The sequence below is a fragment of the Rattus norvegicus genome, chromosome 5 (genome assembly GCF_036323735.1).
Source record: "Rattus norvegicus strain BN/NHsdMcwi chromosome 5, GRCr8, whole genome shotgun sequence".
Taxonomy (NCBI): domain Eukaryota; kingdom Metazoa; phylum Chordata; class Mammalia; order Rodentia; family Muridae; genus Rattus; species Rattus norvegicus.
The window spans coordinates 5373309-5400633 of NC_086023.1; the positions used below are offsets into that span (position 1 = coordinate 5373309).

A 27325-nucleotide genomic window follows, 5' to 3' on the forward strand; every position below is an offset into this window, starting at 1 on the left:
AGGCGGAACTTCTTGAAGGTTTAATTATACAACAAAGGCTGTATAATTCTCTAAAGTCCCTGATTCTTACATCTGAGATTACTAAGAATTTACTTCCTTTCATTTTTCCCATTTTAGGCACAGACTGAATTATGTAGCTGAAATGTGGAATAAAATATTAATACTAAAATTATTAAGTGTTTTAACTTAATTAGGGCACAGGCCAAACTATTGGATCTGGTGCAAATATTGAGAGTTTTCCCTTGCCTGTGATAGCCCAAAGGTAGGCAGCCAATCCACAGAGGGCAGCATTTCTCTGGCTATTCAGGGCCACAGGTCCCTCTGTCTGCTTAGCCATTCTCTAGGGATTAGAGTTGACACTATTTTTCTTTAATTTAGAGAAATGTCATGAGGTGACTGCTCCTAGCTTGCCAGCTGCAGGGCACCCTAGGGTGGTTCGGTCACTCTCAGCACACTGAGATACAGAGGAGGCAACTTCCTCAAGCAGAGGATCCTGGTGCTCTGTCTCCCAAATAAGCTGCGAACCTGAGGACGTGGACTTCATGGTCATTTTCTCATGAGAAAGTAACTTTGTTTATAGCTTAACTAGACAGCAGCACCTCTAACACGTCTAAGAGTTGGACCGCTGACAGATTTCTCAGTCTGCAAGGAGGTTTGGGTCACTTTCATCCAAGATGTGCTATTGCTAGACAAATAGCAGCTGGTGAGAACTAGAAATGGTGGGAAACTTTTATCCTGCTTTGCCTTTAAAAGAAGTTGAAACTGAATAAACTGTGCATTGGCTGACTGGGCTGTGTAACCCTTGTCCAGGTTAATGCGACCCTCACTTGGGACCTCAATGTACCAGACTGTAGCAGTGAATTAATTAAACAACTTTGGCTCCTTAGTACAGTCATGGCACCTGCCCAAGAGTTCTCCGGTTTCGAGAATGAAAGACACATTTCTAATTCTCCTGACAGCTACCATACATCTCCCTTCCACCCAACATCCCAGGTTTAACACCTTTTAAATCTATGTTTTATCTTTGCTGCCCTGTTACCTTCTGGGAAACACCCCACTCCCCCAATAGGGTCCTATTCCCTTCTACCTACATCATAGGCTGCTTTCTCTCCTGTAGCTCTTAAATCTGATCCTTCTAACTCTGGATCATGGTGACTCTCTTCATCCTCTCCTCTCTCCCAATCCTTTGACCTGTCCTTCTGTCTTTCTGCTCAGCCATTGGCTATGGCAACTCTTTATTATCAGTTGAAACCCTCAGGACACTCAGGTCTAGAAGTGAGGCTTTTTGGGGGACAAAATAAGACAATTCCCAACACCAGATGTTGACACTTTACACATACATTCTTGATATTGAATAAAGCAACTATCTTTAAGAACTATCTTTGGGGATTTAGCTCAGCAGTAGAGTGCTTGCCTAGCGAGCGCAAGGCCCTGGGGTCCCCAGCTCTGGAAAAAAAAAAAAGAATATAGGAATTTGACCCTCAATACTAGGGAGGGTAAACATAAAGAAGAAAATGGCAGACATTTTGCCTAAGGACTCTGGTCATATGTTTCTGGCTAGAACTTAGTCACATGCAAACTCTTGGTTTGAGAGACACCAAGGAAATATAATTCATAGTTGCCAACTCTGTACTCCATTAAAGATGTAGGAAATGTGAAGGGAAGATAGAAAATAATAGTACAGACTCTCTCAAAATTCTCTGAGGCCTGTGGATTTGTACTCCAGGGACCCTGGAGGCCTGCTCTAACCAGAGACACAGGAGGCCCACACTAAACAGAGACAGTACTACCTGACTCCCAGGAGACCAGCTGTCACCCAGCTCACAGAGCTCTCCAGGGAGGCTAGATCCAGTCAGAGACATGAATGACAGATAAACATAGGAGAGAGGCAAACTCCAGGTCATAAACAACAGAACCCAATGCAAAATCTGCTGCTCACTCAGATCCTAGCGTGTGCTTAACCATCATCTGTAACAGGGTATCTAGTGCCATCTGCTGGCCACTGAGGGAACTGCGTGCAGAGGGACCACAGACAAAAGTCAGCCAAATAAATTCATCAAAATAAATAAAAATGAATACATTTTTCTTTCAAAAAGGCACACAAATGTATGTTCAAGGCAAACAACACCCAAGAAAACACAAGAAATGAAATATTTCATAACAACCCCAGAGTGCAAAGAAACAGCATAAAAACAATCTCTTAAACCTATAATAATTCTATATGTATTTCTTGAAATAGCAGTTGGAGTAAGCAACCAGGCTGTAATGCTCTTATAAGTTCCATAGCCTCATCAACCCTTCGTAACAATCTCCACATATTTGATTTTTCCTTAATTACAAATATGTGTGAGTTAGAATCCTGCGTCTCTCTGTGATCGAACTGCAAACTGTAGTCACTGGCAATCATTAACCACAATCTTTAAGTTTCCCTTGTAACACAAGAGCACAGCCATAACTTTGGAAAGCAAAACTCACCCTCCAGCAAACAATCTATTCTCTAAAATCCAGTCTCTCCAAAACTCCAAGTCCATTCCTCCTGCTATAAAGTATGACTGCCAAGTCTTGCATATGAACGAACGATGGTGCAGGCTCTAATACCTCACCAAAGAGACATTGCCCTAAATTCTTTTATAAGTCTGGTTTCCATGATAAGAGTTATATTAAAATATTATCCCAATCTAGACCTGTTTCCCTGCGTTGGCTCATGCCACATGTTGTCTAGAATGACTCCAGTTTTAAGCCAACTTTCTGTTACCAATGTTACAAATTTTTAACCATACCCAATAACTTAAAAGCCAGTCACCCTATAGCCAAGACATGTAGAGCGCATTATACATTTAAAACCAAACAGAAAAAAATGAAGTGACAACACATATCTTTAGTATTTAGATCAAACACCATTTTTACTTTTTCTAGCTGTCATTTTAAAAGAAGCACTTTGTTACCTGTTGAATCCAATAATCACAGTCAAAGATTTCTCTAAGAGAAACAGCTAACAGCTCCATTACCATAGAAGCTTTGAAGCTGCTGGCACCTTTAAGATCAGCTAGTGTAAACATTTAGCCAGCCCCCTGGGGAGCTTCCCCAGTGGACAGACCTAGGCTCCTAGCTACATTCCTCCATTGATGCCAGATCCAGTCAGTCAGAGACATGCATGACTGTTGACACCAGAGATAACCAGTTATCTATGATGCAAGTCTCTAAAGGTCAATTGAAACTGCTTTTTATTTATTTGTTCCTTTCTTGAAAGGACTTAAAACTAAATCAAGGGAGGAATCAACCAGCATTTAAAGTTTTAACCATTTTTTCTTTTAAACATGAAAGACAAAACATTCAAGCAACTAGAAGCAAAACCCAGCCATAAACTAACATACATGGACAGCTTGGAGCACCAAGGACAGACAATAGACATAGAAGGAAGGAGCTAGATGGTGTCCCACCAAAAGTTCCCAGATATCGTACTTAAAGGACCAAGAGCCAGAAATAAGCACTTCTCCAAAAGGAGAAAGCAAGGAGGCCAGAGGTTTCCCACCTCCTTCTGTCCCCAGGAGAGCTCCAGAAAAGCTTAAGCTCATTTTCCTTCTTTCACCAAAGCATCTGTGGAGAGTCCAGGACTGTTTTTCTCAAACTCATTTTCTCTCTTGTCTAGGGTGTAAACTATCTCTAATCAGGGTCCAAAGACTAAAAGCATTTATGAGCACAAGGGTGGGAGCCAGGGTTCTCATCCAAGAGATGAGCAAGAGGTGGTTCAATGTCACCGCAAATCTTCTCCACATCTATCCCAAACACTAGCTGTAGCACAGACAAACGCAAACACGTGAGACCACATCTGACATTTTCACACTTAACAAGTTCTTAAATGTCAGAGAGACGCAAAACAGGGGAATGTGGACAGAGGACGTCAGCCCCTTTTATAAGGGTCACAGGACAGAGGTCATTGTGACAGAACGTCTGATTATGGTGATACACTATCACCACATGGCAAAAGTGTAGGACTAACACACACAGACACACACATATGCACACACACAGACACACACATGCACACACAGACGCAGATGCAAACACGCATGCATACACATGCATACACAGACACACACACATGCACACACAGACATACACACACATGCACAGACAGACATGCACACACAGACACACACAGATGCACAGACATTCACACACACATGCACACACAGACACACACATGCACAGACACATAGACACACAGACACACACACATGCACACACATATACACAGATGTGCACACATGCACACATGAGCGCACACACACAGACACAGACATGCACACATAGATGCACACAGACATTCACACACACATGCACACACAGACACACACACGCACAGACACATAGACACACAGACACACACACATGCACACACACATATACACACAGATGTGCACACATGCACACATGAGCGCACGCACACATACACACACAGACATGCACACACAGACACACACAGATGCACACAGACATTCACACACACATGCACACACAGACACACACACACAGACACATAGACACACACATGCACACACACATATACACACAGATGTGCACACATGCACACACGAGCGCACGCACACATACACACACACACACACACACACACACACACACACACACACGAGTGCTACTCAGCTTTAATTCTCTTACCCATCTGTACTGTATGACAAATAGGAACCTGAATTAAACTGAGCTATGTGGCTCTAGCATCGCAATGGCTCAGATGTCGCAACCTTCATCCCCCTTTGGCTTCTGAGCTCCACTCATTTTCTCTCCTTATTGGCTGAACCCAACCACTTTAATGGTTTGTTTGTACTCAGTCCAGGGAGTGGCACCATTAGAGGGTGTGGCCCTGTTGGAGTGGTGTGGCACTGCTGGAGTGGGTGTGGTTGTGGCCTTGCTGGAGTAGGTGTGACCCTGGCTGGAGTGGGTGTGACCCTGGCTGGAGTGGGTTTGGCCCTGCTGGAGAGGGTGTGGCCCTGCTGAAGTGGGTGTGGCCCTGTGGGTGTGGGTTGTAAGTCTCTCAGTGCTCTGCTAGCAGCCTTCAGATGAGGATGGAGAACTCTCACCTCCTCCTGCACCATCCTGCCTGGACGCTGCCCTGCTCCTGCCATGATGATGACAGACTGAACCTCTGACCCTGTAAGCCAGCCCCAGTCATAAGTTGTCTCTGTGAGAGCTGCCTCGGTCACGCTGTCTGTCCGCAGCAGTAAAACCCTAAGTAAGTCAGAAGTTGGTACCAAGGCCTGGGTATTACTGATAAGCCTGACCATACTTTTATTTGGAAGAACGTGAATTTTGGGACTTTGGATTTGGAAAGCCACGAAATGGTTTGAGTGGGGCCCAATGAGCCATCCTGGCAGGAAGACGTTGTAGCTGTGAGTGATTTTAACCTCATAGACCTGGCCCAGGAGGCTTCAGGGAGAATAATTTCAGTGTGTGGCCTGGAGATTGTTTTTGTGGTGTTTTGGTGAAGAATGTGGCTGCTTTTTGCCCGTCTGAAGAGTCTGCCTGAGGCTAAGGTGAAGACTCAGATTCATTGCACTGACAAAGGAAGTCTCAGAAAATCCCAGCAGAGACTTTGTTCTCTGTTTTGGGCAAGTGCAGCGAGATTAGTAAAGAGACAATATATAATATATTGTTCGGGTATTAAAGGGGCACCCACGAGTGAAACGGAGACATGTCTAGACCCAGCACAGAGGCCCTAGCGGATGCTGAGCGGATGCCAATGCCCACATGTACTCAAGACAGTTAAAACTATGCCTGTGTGAAATCTTCTATACGCCCATATACAGATGTTCACAGCAGCACAGTTCTCTCATGACGGCCTTCGGTCTGGCAGTCCATCCACTGACAAATAGCAAAGTAAAATGTTTGGTAATATATGGAAAAGGGCCCGGTGATATGAATTGTTATAGAACGATGAGGAGAAACTGGGACAAGGGCATGAACATGAGATCACGATGTATACTGGCTTTCTAAAAACACATATATTCAAAGACATGAAACCGTGACCAGGACAAATGCCCTGTTCTGATTGAATTTGCAAAGATTACAAAACTATGATGCTTCCCCAATTGAGGTTAGAGGGACATTGTCGCTATAGCAACTACCTTTACTTGGATGGACCCCATAGTATAAGAGGAATTATTTCAGTGAGCAAGTTGTGCTCAGTGGTTTGAATAAATCTTGTCCTCACGGAAACTTGCAGTAAAAACCGTGATGCTTCCATTCGGTGCCACAAGAGCAGGCTGTGTTGCCTCATGGGTCTGTGCCCATTTGCCCTTTTGTTTTTCTGCCATGTTAGGGTGCAAAGTGAGTCTTTCACCAGATATAGCCACCCATCTTGGTCACCTGGCTCCCCAGAACTTGGAGGTAAATAAATGTCTTTCCTTTATTAATATTACTATTAATTATTAATTATTTCTTATTCTTATAGGGAAAGACAATGGGTAAGAAATTATGAATAAGCTCTGCTGTTAACAGAAGTGTCAGACTTTCAGCAGCTCAGAAACAAAGACGACAATGTGCGCGCGCGCACACACACACACACACACACACACACACACACACACGTCAGCCTCGAGTCCTGTGGAGCCACTTGCTGGGAGAGGCAGGGACATGAGGCAGGAGTCTGCCCCTCTCTGATGGCCACCTAGCTTGTGGCTCCCAGCGAGTGCCTGACACATCTGGTTGTCAAGGACACAGAGAATCATGGGATGGTGATGTGATTATGTCGACAACTTCTGGGGACGTTGTGAGTGTCTCAGGCTTCCAGCAAGAAACAGCAAGGGCTTTTAAATATTTTTAAAATGTGCTTTTATTGTCTCAAAAAATAGCAAGAGATGTATGATGTTTTTAAAGTCAATAAATAAAGCTACGTCAGGTGGCGCCACCCTTGAACCTAGATAGCTAAGTCAGAAAGCTCGTGACATCCAGGCAAGCTGGGGCTGTAAAACAAAACCCTGCTGAGAAAAAAAGTAATAAGAACAGAAAAAAGTAATAAAAACGGGGAAAATATTGCTGTAAAAAACTTATAATTACTAAAAAAAGTAATAAAAAGAGAAAAATATTGCTGCAAAAGAACTTATAATTGCTAAATAAGATCAAACAGAAAAATTACTCCAAAATGTACTATCTGAGCTAACGACCAGGGAATATAGTATTCCTGCAATTGCAAAATCTCTCACATCCATGTTCATCCATTTCCTACCACAAAACTGAGACTACTCTGTAGGTAACGCGCTGTTATCTACATCAAAGCACCCAATGTTATACATGAAAAGCAGCTCAACAACTTCCCTATGTTCATGCTGCACTCCCTGATCTGTTGGAGTGACTGTGGGTGTCCGATGTGTCTCCTCATCATAGAACAGTATTTCCCCACGTTAAAGCCAGAAATATTGTGGAAATGACTCCAAAGAAACCTCTTTGGACCTTCTCTCATCCACACTACGAAAAGAACAAGACCATTTGCAAAAAATGGCAACAGTGTGAGTCCTAAAAGTTTAAAGGAGGAGGAAGAACAGAGGGTTTGCAAGCCACTCATTTCGAGAAATGCTGGAAGACTCAAGAACACACTCACAGTGTGTCAAAAATGTTGTCCTGTGGAAAAAATACACAATGGATAATATATTACTTGACAAATCCATGCCAGAATGACTGAAGCTACGTCATAAAGACTCGAGTCGAGGAAGTTTGCTAATTGAGTTTATAATGTATGGAAATTATGTGATGCTTCTCCTTTGCTCCCCATCATAAGCTTGTTTTATGGTGGAAGGGATGGTGTCTGTTAATGTCACCCGTGTTCCCGTATCGCCCTTTGATCTTTTCCAACACCTACAGTGATGGGTGACGGAGGGAGTAACTGTAGCCAACAATTAATTATTCTTTACAAGATGAGTTCCAACGTGAGCCCAATTAAAGAATTTCCGGACACCTCTTCCTTGCTAAAACAAGTACATTTAATGAATTGAAGCCCCCGGCCTGTCACTCAGGCTTTCGTTCCCGTGCACGCTTGCTTACAGAGGTAACCCCTGCCCTTCTCTCCCCGTCTGGAAATACCAATTGTCACCCTTTAAATGCTCCATGTCCTCCTGACCCCTCGAAGTTTAACTTAGAGGCTTTTACGGCTTTTTCCTCGAGATGACACCATCTGAAAAGGTGTTTCTGGGGACAAACATGACTGTGGGGCATTTTAAGCAACAGAACACCATTCCCATATGCAAGGCAAAGCGCTTGCAAGAATGATGCAAATGGTCAACTTTAGCCTGGACTCAGAAAGAGGGGTCTTGATGGACTCAAAGCTTGAATTCTTCCGACCCTGCTACAATTTCTCCATCATAACATGGAATAATAAACAAAGGGTTTCAAACACCACAACATTCCAACATCTTGTCAAAAGTGATTATGTGAAAGGTCACAACTGTGGCGTATGACACCTATGGGTTCCAACAGGAATGTACTTCACCACACAAGACTCAGACACCTCACCCCATCCAAGCTTAAGATCCCATCTGACAGATGTGTGAAGAAATGTTTCACTCATGAACAGCTGTGGAAACTGCAAACATGAGGCTTGGGAAGGACATAACTGTTCAAGGGGCAGCATGCAGAAGAGATTTTATGATAATCTCTCCCTGGTTGTATTAAGGGCTATTGAAATCTACACATGTGATAAAATTTCACACACACACACACACACACACACAAAGACACACATACACACACAGGCACACATACGCATAGATACACACAGGCACACACACACACAGACACACAGACATACACATACACACATAGGCACACACACAGACATAGACACACACACACAGACATATACACACACACGCATACACACATACATGCACACACACACACACACACACACACACACACACACACACACACAATGAGATCTAACATAATTTCCAAAATGTCAATAGGTGACTTTATTGCACAGATAACCACTTCTGATTTAGAACAACCAACTCTATGGTTCTACAATGGAGGCTCCTTGGGTGAGGCTGGATGAAGATTCCGTAGGAGTTTTCCTGAACTGTTTTAAAACTCTGACTGGTGCTACATTATTTTTTTAGTATTAAGGGCTTTTTTTTTTTCAGTTGGTTGTTTTTGTTTTGTGTTTTGTTTTGTGTGTCAGACTGGATTGAAACTTCTAGACAGTCTGATCCTGTGGTTTAATTTTCCTACACATTTAAACACAGTTAAACCTCAGGGATGGCTACCTTGAAATTCTGTTGCAAAGTAGCAAAGCTCCCATGATCTTTAAGGTAAGAATGGATTCTATCAGCTGATAAACAGTACTTGGGGCTCGGACCCAGCAAGGAACAATGTGGGATTTTTTGTCTTTTTTTTTTTTTAATTTTTCATTAGATATTTTTTTTATAAATTGCTTTTTGTTTAAATTTTTCTTTTTTTGATTTTTATTAGATATATTTCTTTACTTACATTTCAGATGTTATTCCCCTTCCAGCCTTCCTGTCCATCAGCCCCATTCCCTCCCCTTCCCCTCCCCCAAGTTTTTGTCTTTTTAATTGAAAATGGTTTCTTCGCTCACATGATACACCCCAAGGAGAGTTTCCACTTCCTGGGATCCAATAGGAGGGAAGTGTGAATCTTCCTGGGAAGGGGAAATGGAATCCAAAGGAATTGTGTAAACATCTGATTTGCTAGAGGCTTCTTTAAAATGTGTGCCATGTTAAGTTTGAACCCTCGCACTGCATGGAAAACTGGCTTACGAGGTGCACCTAGGTAGTGGGGACACCAGCTCAGGCTTAAAGAGCAACAGAGCAAATGGGTAGCATCTCAGGATAGCTCACAAATGAGCCCCCACCCACAAGAATGAGAGCCCACTGCACATGACAGGTGCACATGTCGAAGCCTGATTTGCCAGAGGCTGAGAGTGACATGTTTACCTGGCGGCCGGATGGTTAGCATTTTAAGGAGAATCCATGTGTTGCCAGACAAAGCAACATTCCTACCTTTATCCTTCTCAGGTTTGTATCCCCCGCCTCCCAAGATATCTTCGAGATCCTTCTCTGACCAACCTACAGAAAAACCACACATTTCAGTGGCCAAAAGAAAAAAATCTCAGCAGCAAACATTTGGATTAGTCAAAGTTGTCCATGACACGTGAGTGTTCTTCATGGAACTGAGAGTGTGGTTCAGTGGCACAGCAGATGTAAGGTCTCAGAACCACACCTTGTGCTCATACTAAGGATCGATGGGGAGGGGGAGAAGGAGGAGGAAGGGAAGGAGGTTGAGGGAAATGAACAAGGAAGAAAGGGGGTAGGCAAAATTTCAACCGGCCCCTCAGCTCACTGCCGATGTATATGTTCTGTAGAACGGCCAATCATCTTGAGTGTTTGTGTGACCACAGAGATAAGAAATACAGTCCTATAATTAAGTTCAGATGAGACGCCAACCCCCTGCCTCGATGGCAGCTCTCTGAGGCTCTGACTCTATAGAAGATTCTGCTTCTTAACTGAACCAAGGAGATTAATGCCTTTCTGCAAAAATAAGTCTCAACTTTCTCATGATCTGCGACACAATCACAGATGACTAATACGAGAAGCAGAATCATTACTAACCATAGTTCAGTGATTTAGTACACATCTTCCTAAATGTCCTATGCTCTGTGTGCAAAGTGTGTTTAAAGCCGTCCCGCTGTATTCCAGAGGACAGGGGGGTGATTTGCTAAGCCTCTGTAGTCACTGTTCCTTCTCTTACTTGGCTTTGTCTGCTTTGTGTCATGAGACCACTTTTGCCAGGCAGAATGAACGTCGTACCAATTGGATGATTTGGGAAGCATTTCTTAAAACTGAATGAAATGAATCCATCAGTCCAGGACAGCCACTGATGGTGCCTGTCGACAAGATTTCAGGCGAAGCCTTTATAAGCTACTGTTAGTCTTTTCCAGTGGTATGGGTGGTGTTAGCAGCAAGTTAGATTTTTTTATTATAGCACACAGCATTACACTGAAGTTTTATAAACCATAAGAGAACAAGGTTTTCCAAAAGACTAACCTGCAATGCTAAAAAACTACAAATGGGCACAAGTCCATCGAACGGGTGTTGTAGTTCAAAAGTGAAATGTCCCTATAGGCTCATGTGCTGGGACTCTTGAGGCCTGCTTTTGGAAATACATCACTGAAAGGTGACATCTGGGTTTTACTAGCCCACTTCCTGTCTCCGTCTCTCCACTTCCTGTGTGTGGATACAACGCAAGCAGTAGAGTCATATCGGGGCCTCATCGCTTCTAAAATGATAAACTGAAAGAATCCTTCCTCTTCTCTTCGCTTGCTAGGTACTTGGTCAGGGCAACCAGAAAAGTAATGAAAGGAGAACTAAGTGAGGAAAGGTACTAAACACTTTTTAAAATGTATTATTCATTTATATGTCTGTTTTATACCCTTTTGAATTTAATTGTATTTAAGTGTGTGTGTGTGTGTGTGTGTGTGTGTGTGTGTGTGTGTGTGTGTGTGTGTGTGTATGTGTGTGTGTAGGTCAGAGGAAAGCTTTCAAGCTACATATCTCAATATGAGAATCCAGGTATCTCCTAGCAAGATTGACATTCTAGATATTTCTAAGAAGTATAAAATAATGCCACTCTCTGACAAAAATTGTTTTTCTCTCGACACACAGACTCATACCATGTGCTATTTATGTTAATATGTATTGGTTTAGTATTATCATTTTATACGAACAATACTGATTTAAAAAAAATAATATATAGACGATAAACAGAGATAGATATGACACACACAGACAATAGTTATTGAGATTCCCAATAATTTGGAGAATCCCAAGACCAAAATATATCAGTACTACTGTTGTGGGGTTCTCCTACAGCTCGATGTGGCCCAGATCTGGCCCAGATCTACAGTACTCTGGGCATCTCAGAACGCCATTGCAGGTATAAGACAAACCATACCAGGAACTATAGCACTGGCCTGTGATGTCGAGCATTTAGAACTTACCTCCTCCTTCTCCTGTACTTGGCTTTTTTTCTGATCATACAAGGCATCTTCCAAGTCAAACCCATCAAGTTCTGGGGACCACAGAACAAAAGAGATAATCACTGTTGTACTGGGTAGTTTTTATGTCAGCATGAGCTAGAGCCATCTACAAGGAGGGAACCGTGTTTGAGAAAAGGCCTCCATAAGCTCAGGCTGTTAGTCATTTTCTCAGTGATAGATCAGTGGGGAAGGACATGGCACACCGTGGAAGGTACCATCCCTACGCTGGTGGTCATAAGCCAAATAAAATAAACCCTTTCTTTTCCATGTTGGTTTTGATCATAGTGTTTAATTATCACTGTAGAAATGCAAACCAGGATACCCACTGAAACAGGTAGCTGATGTGGAAAATCCTTCCTTCCTTTTTCCTCTGAGAGCTTGTCTTACCCATAGGATTTGACGGTGCTCTAGTTGTTCCTGGCCTTCTCGTTGTAGTAGTGGTGATGTGGTCCCATCTCTCTGAAAGTGGGAGGGAAAACAGCAATAAAAAAGAAATAATAATAAAATGTATACCTACATCATAGTTTAAGGAAGTCACACCATGAATAGACCATCGTTAGTACTTATTAAAGCTCCTATACAACCTCATGACTACCCGGAAAAAGATGGCAAAGAGACAGAACAGGTTTAAGTGAGGGGGATTCTAACCATTCTTCATAGGTTGGGGACCGAGAGACCCACATCTCACCACTTGACCAGAGCTAGAACATGAGCCCAGATCTGCTGCACACATGGAGTAGGGAATTCTAGACGATCCCTGAGACCTTTGAGCTATGGTTTCTTCCACTGTTAGTGTAAGAACTGAACAGCAGATTACGATGCCCAGAGATGAATGAGCTGGTGTTGTCTGTAATGTGCAGAGAATTGTTTTATAAACTAGCATTTATGTGATGTACAGAGAACTGCTTTACAAACTGAAAGTGGTTAAAGAAGCAAATTTGACCATCATGCTATACCGTACATTAAAATCAACTAAAAGCGAATCAAAGATCTAAAAAGCTATTGTCTAAACACTCAGCAGAAAACATTTTGGAAAAAATATATATCTGGTTCCTGTCAGCCTGCACTTCTTTGCTTCATCCATCTTATCTAGTTTGGTGGCTGTATATGTATGGGCCACATGTGGGGCAGGCTCTGAATGGCTGTTCCTTCAGACTCTGCTCTAAACTTTGCCTCCCTACCCCCTCCTAAGGGTATTTTTGTTCCCCTTTTAAAGAAGGAGTGGAGCATCCGCATTTTGGCCATCCTTCTTGAGTTTCATGTGATCTATGGCGATGCACTCTTTTAATCACAGCACTCCGAGGAACAGAGCAAGAGGATCTCTGAACTTCAGAACAGCCTGGTCCACAGAGTGAGTTCCAGGACAGCCAAGAGAAAGCCTGCATTAAAGAAACAACAACAAAAACAAAAAGAGAAAGACATGAAAAGAAAAAACAAAAAGGATTTCCAAACAACTCACTTGCACCGTCACAGAACAACAAACAAATGGGTGTTGTAGTCAAACGTGAAATGACCCTACAGGCCAATTGTTGGGAATACGTCACTAGAAGGTGACATGTAAGTTTTACTAGTCCACTTCCTGTCTCTGTCTCTGCTTCCTGCATGTCACTCCAATGTGAGCAGTGGGGCCCAGGTTAAGAGTAAAGGAGAACTACTATGGCATTTTGTAAGTGATGGATTGGACGCTGCCTTGTCATCACTATTTCATATCGATGCTATTAAACTAATTTCAGCAGTGTCTCAGAAAGCAAAGTATTTAAAGCAGAGGTGAGGGAAATTACTATAAACATAAAGTACACCTAAAGGTATAAAACCAAGAGGATCCAAATAAAGACACACACCAGAAAACACACCAGATTGGCAACATCAGCTCCCACACCATCTATGTTAAATGAAAGCCTATAGAAGTCCCACTGATTGTTTCTTTCCAGAAATAGTCAAATTTGATCTAAACTTTTTGGGGAAGGCACAACCTGAGATTGTCTTTTTTAAACCTTAAAAAGAATAAAGTGGGATGAATCACTCTACCTAATATTTCATAGTTAACATTTATCAAAGATGTGGCAGACAGATAGATACAGGCAACAGAACAGAATGAAGAGCTCAAAAAACCTCAGATCTGCTCAAGTGATTTTTTTATACATATGCAAAGCAACTCAAGGGAGGAAGAAATCTTTTCAGCAAAAGGTGCTGGAATAATTAAACTTCCAAAACAAAAAGCAATGGGTTTCATTTTATATAAAACTAACTGCAAATGGATAGGTTCTCTTTGCTTAAATAGTAAACCATTAAATTTTCAGAAGGAAGTGTTTCAGAATTGAATGCTTAGTAAAGAGTTCACATATTCAACTACAGAAACACGGCCCATAAGAGGAAAAGTTACGAAGCTGGAAAGAGCAGACCACCTGGTGCACGGCCAGCATCTAGGAAGCTGAGGTAGGAGGACCTAGCATTTGAGATCCAGCCAGGACTGCTTGCCAAGATAGTAAGATTCAGTCTCAAAAGAGGGAGGAAGAGGAAGAAGTGGCACAGGAATAGGATGTATAGAAAGGAGGGAGGACAAAAATTCTAGACAAGAAATCCATCAGGAAGCTTTAATGGAGCTAAGGTTCTTGTGGGCTGGTGGGGTAGCTCAGAAGCAAGCATGCATTTACATAGAGGTCCTAGGTTTTTCCTCAGAACAAGCGGGGAAAAACAAGAGGAAGGAGAGGAAAGAAAGGAAATCTGGAGTTGGCTTTTTGAGAAAAGAAAACAAGATTCAAAACTTGTTCTAATGACTCAAAATTATGAATGGGAGAGGAGGCATTGCAACTAATACTAAATAGGTACAAAGGAAACTACAATGGACAATATATTCCAACAAATCAGACACGCTAGAGGAAATGGGTAGAGTTCTAGAAGCACACAAACTATTAAGGTGATTATGAAAAATCAAAATATAAATGGATGAATGATAATTAGAATAATTAACAACCTCCCAACAAAGAAATATCCAGGTAAGAGAAGGCTATAAAAATGAATTCAAAGAAAAGTTAAAGCTAATCCTTCTCAAATCTTTGCAGATCTGAAGAGGAGGAAATAATTCCAAATTCGCTTCATCAGAGCAGCATGACCCTCACGGGAAGCCAGGCGAGAATGCCAAAAACAAGCAAAACTACATGAATAGAGGCAAAAATCAAGGAAACATTACATTAGTAAAGAGAATGAACAGCACATTTAAAAGATTGCACCCTATAATCAAAACTGGATTCATGCCCGGGACACAGGATTGCTCAACATAAATTAAATCATTAAACATTAAAAGTATGAAGCATAAAAATCATGTGATCATGTCAGTAGGTATAGAAAGAGAAATTGACAAAATTTAACATCTTTTTGATGACAATTCCACATATCAGCCATAGAAGCTAGAGTGGTTAGCGGGAATTGTCAACTCAATGAGTTCTAGAACCTCCTGAGAGAGAGGACTCCAGCAATATGGTAGGAGATCATCTTGACTCGGTAAACTGTGTTGAAAAGAAGAACCTACAGCAGATGACATGGTTCTTCGGTCTGAGATCCTAGCCTGTACACAGGTAATGGAGTGAGCTGAGTGTATGCCATCATCGCTCAAACTGGGCAAAAATAACTCTCCCTTAAGCGGCTTCCACCCTGGCGTTTTCTTACAGCAACTAGAAGAGTAACTAAGATGAAAGCAATGTCACCCAACGGAATGAGGACCACACAGGATGAGGGACCAAGGTACATAGTCAAGGGGGGAAACACTGAAAGATTTCCTTCTAACCCGAGGAACAAGACAACCGTGTCCAATCTACCAATTCTATTCAATGCAGTACCAGCAGTCCTAGCAAGAATGAGGAAAGGATATTGAAAACGGTCTGTAGGTGACAGGACTGTATGCACAGAAGATCCACAAGAACCAAGTGTGGTGGTGCCCACTTATGATCACAGAGTCTGACAGGCAGACTCAGGAGGAGGAGGACTTGGAGGGCAGCCTGAATTATATAACAAGTTTCAAATCAGCCTGGGCTACAGATACGGAAAAATAGACAAACTGAAAAAGGAAACACTGGCATATCCACAGTTTTGAAGATGAAAGAAGTGGTCATAAGCCAAAGAATGTAGATGGCAAAAGGAGAGAAATCACTCCCCCGCAGAGCCTCCAAGAGGAATGCTGCCACACAGGCACTAGTGCTTTGCGCCACAGAACTATCCCTGTAGCCTCCCTGATCATATCTGCTGCCAGTAACGAAACTTGGAATTTAAAAGACAGAGTTTCCCAAAAACTTGCTGATGGCTGTGATATGAGCAGCTTTCAATATCTAGATGGTTTTTTAAATCATTGTTTTACTCATCATTTATTTGTTTATTTGTTTTTGGACAAGAGATCTTGCTGTTGTAACCCTGAGTACCCTGGAACTTGCAATACAGAACAGGATTATCCTCAAACTTTGGGTATTCTCCCCGCCTCTGCCTCCACACTGCTGGGATTACAGGTGGTGCCACCCCGTATGACTTACTGAACGCTTTGTTCAATGAGATGGGGGCAACAGGAATCGGTGTGATTCTGTAATATATTACATTGTGCATTGGTTGGGGTATCAGTGTTTCCAAGTGACCAGTGCACAGCGCTAGCAAACTGTGAATGATTCATTCAAAGAATAGGAGAATCAAATGGAAGAGCTGGAGGAAGGACTGAAGGACCAGGAGAAGACACGGACTCCAAAGGACCATGAACAGAGTCAACTAACCTGGACCCTTGGAGCTCTCAGGGTCTGAACTGCCAACCAGGGAGCATGCACATCTGACCCTAGGTCCACACACATATGTAGCAGATATGCAGCTTGGTCATGTGGGTCCCCAAACAACTGGAGCAGGGGCTGTCCCTAAAGCTGTTGCGTGCCTGTGAATCCTGTTTCCCTGGCTGGGCTACCTTACTAGCCTCAGTGGAAGAGGATGAGTGCAGCCCCACAGAGGCTAGATGTGCCCGCTAGGTGTGGGGGGTGTTGAATGGGGGTGGATACCCTGGGGGCTCCACCCTCTTTGAGGAGAAGGGGAGAGATAGAGGGAGAGACTGTGTAAGGGAGCAGGGAAACTGGCAGCAATTGGGACAAAAAGGGAGTAAATAAATAAATAAGAAAATACTAAAGAAGTTCTTTCCCCTTTTCTCCTACAATTCTGCATGAGCCTGGATTTTCTCCGCATGTTGTACTGAACCTCAGGAATTTATAACTGCTCAGTCCAGTTGCAGATATTAAAAATCCAGGTGGAGTGGTAACACACATCTGTAATCCCAGCACAGGGGTTGGGGGGTGGGGAGGTAGAGGCAGGTAGATAGATCTCTGTGAATTTGAGGCCAGTCTGGTCTGTCTAGTAAAGTGTGGTCCACATAGTGATTCCAAGTCTGTCTCACAGTACCACACACACACACACACACACACACACACACAAACATACACACACAGACACACACATACACATACACGCAAACACACACACACAAACACACACACAGACATGCACACACGAGCATGCTCGCGCGCGCACATACACACACACATACACACACAGACATGCACACACACAAACACACATACACGCAGACATGTACACACGAGCATGCTCGCGTGCACACACACACACACACACACACACACACACACACACAAAGAATCCAGATGCATTCTATTGAAGCCAGACATTACAGAAAACTATAAAATAATGTCATTCATTACTCTAAATTATGTTCTCACCTTATAAGCACAATTATTTCTCATAAAAACCCACCACATATGTCAATGCATATGGTTTTTTATTTTCCTCAGATTAATATCAGTTTTTAGTTCTAAGTTCTCAGATGAAAAGTATTTATAGATGTGACTCACATACACAAACTCTCCCGAGATCTTCAAAAACTTAGAGAATTTCAAGAAAACGTCTGAATATCTTCATTGAAGACTTCTCCTTAGGCCTCAGGTTGCCCTACTCTGCTCGACTATGAATGGCTCATGTTTAACCTGGGAGCTATGGGGATAGGCTGGGGCTTAAGTCAAGTTCAGCTCACCCCTTCTGCCTCCTGTACCTGGATTCTGGCAGCCATCGTCACCCAAAGCAATAGGGAAGTGGAAATGCATGGCTTTCACGTAAGGCACAGTGACCAACCAGATGGGATTCTGTTGAATTAAATCTAACATTCACATGGGTGCCTTTGCTGACTTTTCATATGTGCAGCTAAAAATTCTACACGGCTCCTTTTGACCCTGTCCCAGATGGAGTCCCAACGAGTCCCTCCATGTGTCCCTTCTCAGGTGAGTCTGGCCTTCCTCACTTCCCACACCTCGTTACCTGCTGGATTTGATGGGGCTCTGGTTGTTCCTGTCCTCCTAGTCGTGGTGCTAAAGTGGCTCCTGAAGGGAGAAGGGAGGATGAAAGGAAGCAGATTGTAAAACACATTGGCTGCTTTATGGTTTATAGAAGTCACATCGTGAGAATGGTCTCGGCATCGGTCCCCAAGGCCATTGTGGGGATCACACTGAAGAATCATAAAAAGTCATGGGTTCTGAAGCTAGAAATGCACATCAGTGGCCAAGAGTCACTGTTGCTCTAGCACTGGATCCAAGTCAAAGACGGCCTTGTTGGCACAGAGAATTTCAGGACAACTCGGGCTAAATCAAGAGACCCTGTCTCAAAACAAAACAGTGAGGGGTATGAAATGGGTCGGAGTTCTCTTTTTGTACAGCAGAAAAAAGGCTAAGGCAGATGCATGTTCTCTCATGGACTCGACATAGACTGAATGAAAAAGGAAGATGACACACGTATGATGAGACAACACAAGCCTTGCACAACAGAACAAACAGGTAGGTGGAGGTACAGCTAGTCTCATATGCGTGTACTTTTCTGAAGGCAAGATTGTGACTGTGGTGCACGGTGCACAGTGTCTGCTTGGTGGACTTGTTTGTTTGACTCACGCTTTACTGAGGAAGTTTCTTTCAGCACATCCTCTAGATTAAAATCATCGAAGTCTCCATATCCTGCAAAGAAGAAGACAATTTTAAGTTTAGGTAGTTTTTAAAATGAAGGAAAGATTGTAATATTTTCTTTGTCCTTACCATTATAATTTGTGGTTCTGATAACTGAACCTAGGACCTAGAACGTACTAGGCAGGTGTTCACCACTGAGGCTGATGCTAAAATAGACTCTTGACATGGTATTTGTCATTTAAAAAAATAAGGGGATGTGAATGCAAACAGAAAACAAAAATACAAAGGAAAAAATAGAGCAGAAGCCAAACACTCCATTGTGATAGAAAGAAACAGATCATTACATAATGCAAAAGGACTACTTTAGCAACAAGTCAAATTCATTTGAGATATGTGTGTGTGTGTGTGTGTGTGTGTGTGTGTGTGTGCGCGCGCGCGCGCGCGCGCGCGCGCACGTCTCCATTGTCAGGCACCCAAACATATATGGCAATCATTAATAGATATGAACATAGAATGTAACACAGTAATAGGAAACTTCCATCATCAAATGGATGACCTAAGAGAAACAGTGGGTTTTACAAGTATTCTTTGCAAATGCACGCATAGGGAACATCACAGATCATGTGCTAATACACGAAGCACATTCCAGCAGTGATTATGGAAGAGTGGGATCATATCAAGTCTCTTTTCTGACTACAACAGCAAGAAACTAAGACTGAATGGTGAGAGAGACAGCTCACAAATACGTAGAAATTAAACAACGCTCTTCTCAACAATCCATAAGTCAACGAAAACCTACTAGACGGAAACCAAACAGGATCCAGAGACAAGGGCAAATGGGATCACAATACATTCAATCAGAAAGCAGTCCTGACCAGAAGCCTGCAATACATCAGCCCTCATGTTACACCTCAGAAAGCTAGAAAGCAGAACAAAGGGAAAGCCAAGCAGAGCAAAACATTTTTAAAAAACAACAAAGTTGGTAATCTAAAGGAAACGATTGAAATTTCTCATTTGTGTGTGTGTGTGTGTGTGTGTGTGTGTGTGTGTGTGTGTGTGTGTGTGTGTATGCGTTGGGGCGCCATGTATGTTTCTGCAAGGCATGCATGCAGTGCCTTTAGAGGCCAGAAGAGGGTGTCAAGTTCTCTACAACTGGAATTACAGATAACTGTGGTCTGTCATGTGGATGTTAGGGATCAAACAAACAAACTCATGTCCTGTGGAAAAGCAGTCAGTGATCTTTACTGCTGGGTCATTTCTGGAACCCCACAGAAGAAGCAGTTGTATACAAGGATTAATTCAGAAAGCTGAATATCACATACTTTGTCTCAAATGGAGAGTCTAGATTTTAATTTTTATTTATTTTTAATTTTTAAAAATTACACGTATGTGTGTATTTGTGGACATAGGTCCAGGTGCTCTTGGAAACCAGAAGTGAATGTCAGTTCCCTGGGAGGTAGAGCTAGCAGCCCACCATGGATGCTGGGAACCAAAATCTTAATGACTAAGCTAGCTTTCAAGTCTGAGTCTAGATTTTAAACAAGCACACGAGGAAAAGAACAAATAAAATCACACATCACAAATCCTAGGACTCAGTTTAGAATAAGTGAAAGCCCTGTGTGGCCAGTGTGGAAAGTGACAGGGCCAACATTGGTCAGTGACAGGCACGAACTACAAGTTGGTGATAATATAAAGTCAGAAATACAAAATGATCTAAAATCCGTATAAGCGGTACTTGACCTGTATGCTACAAAGCTGCCAAAAATAAAAGCAAAATAATAGTAGTGTAAAATACACAACCCAGAAATAAACTCGAACTTACGGAGAGTTGAAAATGCACAAAGGGTTAAGGATAGTGTCTTCAGGAATCACTGGTGGGAAAACACAAAAGAATAAAATTAGACCTTTATTCCAATACAGTAACTGAATCATAATTAATTTGCAATTTATTAAATGTGATACCCAATCCTGAAGAGCTACTAAAAGAAGTAGCGGGCATTGGTCTGGCTTATGGTTTCCTGAAGAGCATTCCCAAAGCATAGGCAAAAGAGCAAACTGCAGCAGTGAGGCGGAGCTTACAGGCCAAGGGCTCACTCCACAAGTGGAAAGCCCTGGGTTCAATTCCCAGAACCACAAAACAAGGAGACTAATGTGCGTCCAACCAAAATGCTTCACCACAGCTAAAGAATGACCCATGCAATTATGTGACATTTTCCACAAAGAAATGATGTTTATGGTCAACCGATGAATTAAAAGATAATGCACGACAAGTCTAATCTTTGAGGAAACAAAAATTGCAAGTGCAATGAAGCTAGCTTTAATCCTAGCCCATGGAAAATGGTATGGACACTCCTGAAAAGTAAGCATAGAATTATCCTATAATCCAGTTATATGAAGCTTGGGAACTGAGGTTGGTAAATCAGAGGCATCTGCACGCTCACGCTCAGTGCACAACTATTCACAGTAGCCAAGGTATGGGGAAAAAAACTCAAGCTTTATCTAGGTAAATGAATACAGGAAACGTTATTAGACTAGGGAAATGGCTTGATGATAGCACACTTACTTGGTGTGCAAAAGGCCCTTTATTTTTGAGATTCTAACTACAACACTTCTCCCTTCCCTCCCTCCAAATCTTCCCATATACCCCTCCAAACAGCACTATCAGCCCCACTTAAATGGAACCACCTAGTGTACCATACTCAACCTGCCCAAAGCTACAGGGTCATGTGGACCCTCTCCACAACCTGGCGATTACTGCTAGTGCCAAGCTTACAAATGCACCGAAAAAGTTTCTGAGTCAAAAGCTTACAGCCTAGTAGCCAAGTCTTGCTTCTTTTCAGAGTCCTTTACATATTACTTCCAAATCCTGAACATGGGATTCAGTATTATCAAGTCCAGAAAATGTGAAAAATATGTATGCTTTTCTGACTTGGTCATAGGGTAGACTTAGGACCTTTTACATGACTGGTCGGTAAGCTTCTGAACAATGGTGGTGGGGATCGTGGAAAAGAAAAGTACAGTGTCTCATTTTAAAAACCATTCTATCTTTTCAGTAAGGTTTTAGCTGGTGAGCCAACCTTTCTATGGTGATCTCTTACCAAAGGGATCGAACCAGTCTCCACTCAGACCGGAGATCTTATCCTCTTGACCGACACTAACAGTACCATAAACCAGTAGAGATGGACAGTTCTCTCTCTAGCCCTGGGCCCAAAGCACTACCCCAGAAACACACACTTGAATGCTAACCCAACTTACAGAACAAGCAGCCCATTAAGCAGTTTTCCCTGAGATACCAGTCTGGAAATAATACGAAATTACTTCGCCTGTTTTATTGCTCCTCTCCCCTTCTCATGTTCTGGTCCATCTAATTACTGCTGCTCATAAGGAGATTCAAGACTTGTGTGTGAGCTGGATGATGGCTTAGGGGCAGCTAATTTGAAAGAGGAAACCTTTCCTCAGCAAAGGCAAAGAGTGATACTCTGCACCTACGTAGGCAAGAAATATATATAAATATATTTTTTGTTTATTTAATATATGTTATTAATATGACACACACACATAAAATCAATGAGTGTGCAAGAATCCTTGGAGATCAGAAGAGGGCATTGGATTCCCTAAAACTGGACTTAGAGGCATCTGCGAGTTATCATGTGGATGCTGAGAACTGAATCCAGGTCCTCTCGAGAGCCTCTCTACTCCCAGGAACTGGGAGTCAGCAGACGTTCTACTACAGGTGCAAGGCGAGCCTGGTATGCACAGCGATTTCAAGTATAGCTTGGTGTACGTGTCAAGTCCTAGGCCAGCCAGGGCTACACGCTGAAACCCTACCTCAAAGAAGAGGAGGAAGGTATATCATGAAGGAGGCCTCTTGAAGATAGAAACGGACTGGAGTGAAGCAGCTCTAGCCAAGGCAGGGCAAGGATTTTAGTTCCAGTCCAGCTACAACCTACCCTGTGACTCTTTACTGCACATCATTTTCTTTAAGGACTTTTGTCCCTTCCAACAGCTCAAAGTATGGTCCTCCATAAAGCCAGTCACTGCTAATCCCTTCCTAGAGTGAGAAGATAAACTCGTAGGGCATACAAAACTTAACAAAATGCCTCTGGTTCCTCGGGCTACCTGTAAATTGTTCAGAGCGCTCTATGGCTACAGCTTTGGTGAGCCATCACCCATGCTGGGGTGGAACTTCAAAACCAAACTTTGTAGATGTACGTGCAGGTGTGTGTGTGTGTGTGTGTGTGTGTGTGTGTGTGTGTGTGTGTGTGTGTGTGTGTGTGTATGTTTCTAGGTTTGGATTCACACACACCTTTGTGGGTACTTGAAGGCCCTTCTTTTTTTGAGACAGAATCTTTTATACATACACAGAACATAGCAATTAAGTCAAGTCAGCTTGCTACTCAGTGCCAAGGATCTGCTCTCCGCCTTTCACCAACAATGAGAGCACAAGTGTGTGCCACTAGCATTGGCTTGTCACGTGGGTGTTCGGTATTGAGCGCAGACTCCTGTGCTTTGCAGCAATCACTTTACGGACTGAACCCTCTCCCCAGCCTCTGTGGTGAGCTTTTGGTGATGCAGCTGCCTTTCAGTCACACAGTTTCTTCTCAGTAACTAAGCCTCAATAAATTAATTGATTTACGAAGCTAATAGACACGCCAAAGTGAATGAGAGCCTGTGAAGCCTCAACTCTACACAAAAACTACATGCAACTAAGAAATGCTGAGACTTTGATAGTTTTCCCTGGGGAAGAGCAGGTCAATTTTTACCCAATACCAAGTAGTCAGTACTGAAAACATAAACATACAAGCAACATCAGACAGGTTGAATAGGTTATATTTATGTATGTAGGAAAATCTATACATAGTTGCATGTAACAACAATTAATGAAAAAGGAGGTTGTGGACTTGAAAGAGAGCAAGCAAGAGTAGATGGGAGTCATTTTAACATTTTATTTTATTTTATTTTCATCCTGTGTATGTGTGAATGCCCAAGGCAACCAGAGGCATCAGAGCCTATGAGCTAGAACTGCAGGCAGTTGTGAGCCATCTGCCAAGGGTACTAGGCACCAAACTCAGTTCTTCTGGAAGAGTAAAATACACTTCCTAATACTGAGCCATCTCTCCAGCCCACATGGAAGGGTTTGGTGGGAGGAGAAGTGGAAGGAATGGAGAAATGTTGGGATTATGTTATAATTTCAAAAGTAAAAGTGATAATTTTTAAAACACACTTAAAGCATCATGTCCCTTTTCCCCTCCCCCCCAACCAGAGAATCATTATGTCCTGGCTATCACCCAACATCCCTGTGGGATCACTGGGTAGATGAGTTCTAACATTTCTGCACAAAGAATGCCCAAGAGGCCTGAGGCAAGACACCTGTGGTAGAGCCGCTGAGACACAACCCCACTGTACACTCGACATGTTTGTCACACTTAAGACATGCGTTGTGAGTAACATAGATATTACCAAATGAGACACATGCAAAAACATGAATACCAGACCTGTGCAAAATAGCAGAACCCAGGCTACAAAAGAAGAAGACTGCACGCACAGTCCATTTAGCTTAATGTGTGCTCATTAACCACCACTTAGTGGAAGGAAAAAATACTTAGGCCCCTGCAATGGGTCTGAGTCATTTCAGCTGACCCCTCACTTAACACACATATTGTGGAATTTTCATTTCTGGTTTTCATAAGATCTTACACTGTTTTTAAAACCATATATGGAAGTTGTCTAGATATTATCTTTCCTGAGAATCTATTGTGGTTTTATGTAAAATAAAAACAGTGTGACATCATGACACAATGCTAATGATATAATGTTCAATTTCCTGTAATGCACGCAATCCCTCAGGGGTGTTCTCATTTCGAGTGTCAGGGCATACACAGTTGATACTTTATGAGGCAAAAATCACTATAAAATGTAACTAAGCTAGCTTCTAAGGTATTGGAGATACAGTTATTATCTTGTATTATCTGGACAGGCTCAAAGTGAATTCTAGGGTCATGATAAGAAAAGAAGAGTGATAATCAGACAACATGTGGTCAGTGGATCAGGGGAAGGAGCCATGATCCATGAGATGAAGACACCTTTCACAAAACAAAAAGAAGCAAAACAAACAATAAGAACAAATTCAGGAAAGGCAAAGAAACTAGAGCCTTCAGAGGAGGACAACACTGCTAAAGCTGAACTTTATTCTAGTGGGAATCTTTCAGCCGCCTAATACCCAAAATGTAAATTGATGGATTTGTGTTGCTTTAGGCATCTAAGTTCAAAGCAGAAATAGAGAGACTATTTCCCCCTTTCTCCTATGTATATAACAATCCATCACAGGCCTGGAGAACAGTAAGAACATTGTATTCTTTGCCTGAAAGAAGTTTCCACAGCAGATGACATCTGTTTAAAATAAACCACGTGCTCGCCTTTGTTCTTCTGAGGTTTGCAGTATTCATTGGGAAATCTTACCACATCCTATTAAGCTAACTCTTAAATGTCACACTTTTAACAAGCAAATATTCTTTTTGTAAAAAAAAAATGGAGTCCTACTTACAATTATGTATATTCTAACTGGGCAATATGACTGGCAAAGGCCTTAATTGAGGTTCATAATTCACACCTAGTGTATTATTAGGCCTTTGCTACACATTGGCATTTGTGAACATTGTACCATGACCCTATCGTCTGCACAGCTTCTTGCAATTACTGTGATTACAAAGGATTTGTGAAAGCTGAGGTGACAAAGAATGGCATTCTACTCACCTGAGGGACACATCCTTTGCTCACACTAATCTAAATCCAGAAGAAAGGCTTCCAAGACATCACATCTATTCACAGGAAACTGGTTAGCTGTTCTTATATTTTAGTGAGATACAAAGTAGTTAAGAATGGGGTGGGGGAGGAAGGAAGGATTCCATTCAAATCCAGGAACACTCAGGAGCATGGCTCTGCTGATATTTGGAACTCTGGGGAATTCTACTCTGGGGAATTGGAAAATAATTATTATTTCTTTTCAAATTTTAAGTTATCCAGTTTATTGTACAGTTATCTTTTGCATAAAAAGCAGAAATCCTGATAACCTGAACTCTATTCCTTGAACCGATGTTGAGGTGAGAGATTATCAACTCCATAACTTTTCTTGGACTTCCATAGGCACCAGGGTACATATCAATCTCTCTTTGTGTGTGTGTGTGTCTCTCTGTCTCTCTGTCTCTCTCTCTCCTTACACATACACATACACATACACATAAATGTACACACTCTTGCGCACACACACACACACACTCACACACACGTACACACTCACTCATGCTCACACTAAATTACCCAAAATGTAAGCTCTCAGCTGCTCCTGACACCATGGCTTCTCTCTGCCATCATGGACTCTAACCTTCTGGAAACATCATCCTAATTTTATTTTTAATTTGCTTTGGCCATGGTGTCTTTCAAAGCAATAAAGAAGTAAATAATACATACTGTCATGTATTCAGTCTTTAATGGATCAAATGTTGCTGTGTGGCCAGTTGTTAATGTATACTTTAACTCCACTGTGTCCCAGTAGCCCTAAGAAAGCAGTGCAACACAGATACCTACAGTGTCCAAACATAAGAAATAGTCTGACAAGACTTCCTAAAAGCTGCCTGCAAGCCAGTCTTCTCCTATCTGCCCTTGGAAGATGTTGAACTCTCAGCTTCTCCAGACCCACGTCTGTGTGGACGCTGCCCTGCCCCCGCCCTGATGATAACGGACTGAACCTCTGAACCTGTAAGCTGGCCCCACTTTTTCCTAAAAGCAGGAACCATAGAGGTTGGCAAGGAAAAAGACAATGGACAAATGGATTCTGTCTTTGATTAGAGTACTAAGCACTCCTTGAAGGAGGAGATAGTGAAGATACACTACTTTACACCTATCCTGTGATCAAAAATTATTACACAGATCAATAAGGAGGCAACAGAGAATCATTGATAGAGTGTTTGTCTAGCACATGCAAGGTCATGGTTCCCAGCATCAGTACTCAAAAGAATGGAAAGAAGGGAGGGAAAATGGAGGAGGGTGTGGTTGAAACATTAGAAACTATAGCGTGTCAAATGACTAGCTTTCCAGTATCTTTTTCTTCCTCAATGACCTGCTCCTCCTCACACTGTACACAGTGTACTAATGAACGCTCATGAACAGATCATAAACACAAAAACATACATGTCAAACTATGCTTTGAAGTCAAAGCAAGTTATAATGTGGGATGCCTCAGTAGGTATGGTTTCTAAAAGCAAAGATAGATCATCTTCGA

General features: G+C 42.3%; 1 protein-coding gene across 5 annotated transcripts in view; it reads right to left on the minus strand.

The window, feature by feature from the left end:
* Positions 1 to 27325, minus strand: part of Tgap1l4 (GTPase activating protein testicular GAP1 like 4) — a 123007-nt gene that overhangs the window by 67304 nt on the left and 28378 nt on the right. For all 5 annotated transcript variants that reach the window (XR_010066806.1, XR_010066808.1, XR_010066805.1 and 2 more), the window contains 5 exons: positions 20870 to 20918; positions 18413 to 19098; positions 12455 to 13446; positions 12029 to 12099; positions 10032 to 10097 (listed from right to left, as the gene is read on the minus strand). Coding sequence is in view for 1 of the 5 variants with exons in the window: in XM_063288692.1 (XP_063144762.1) it covers positions 10032 to 10097; positions 12029 to 12099; positions 12455 to 12458 (141 nt within the window). In the remaining 4 variants the exon portion in view is untranslated. The remainder of the gene's footprint in view (positions 1 to 10031; positions 10098 to 12028; positions 12100 to 12454; positions 13447 to 18412; positions 19099 to 20869; positions 20919 to 27325) is intronic.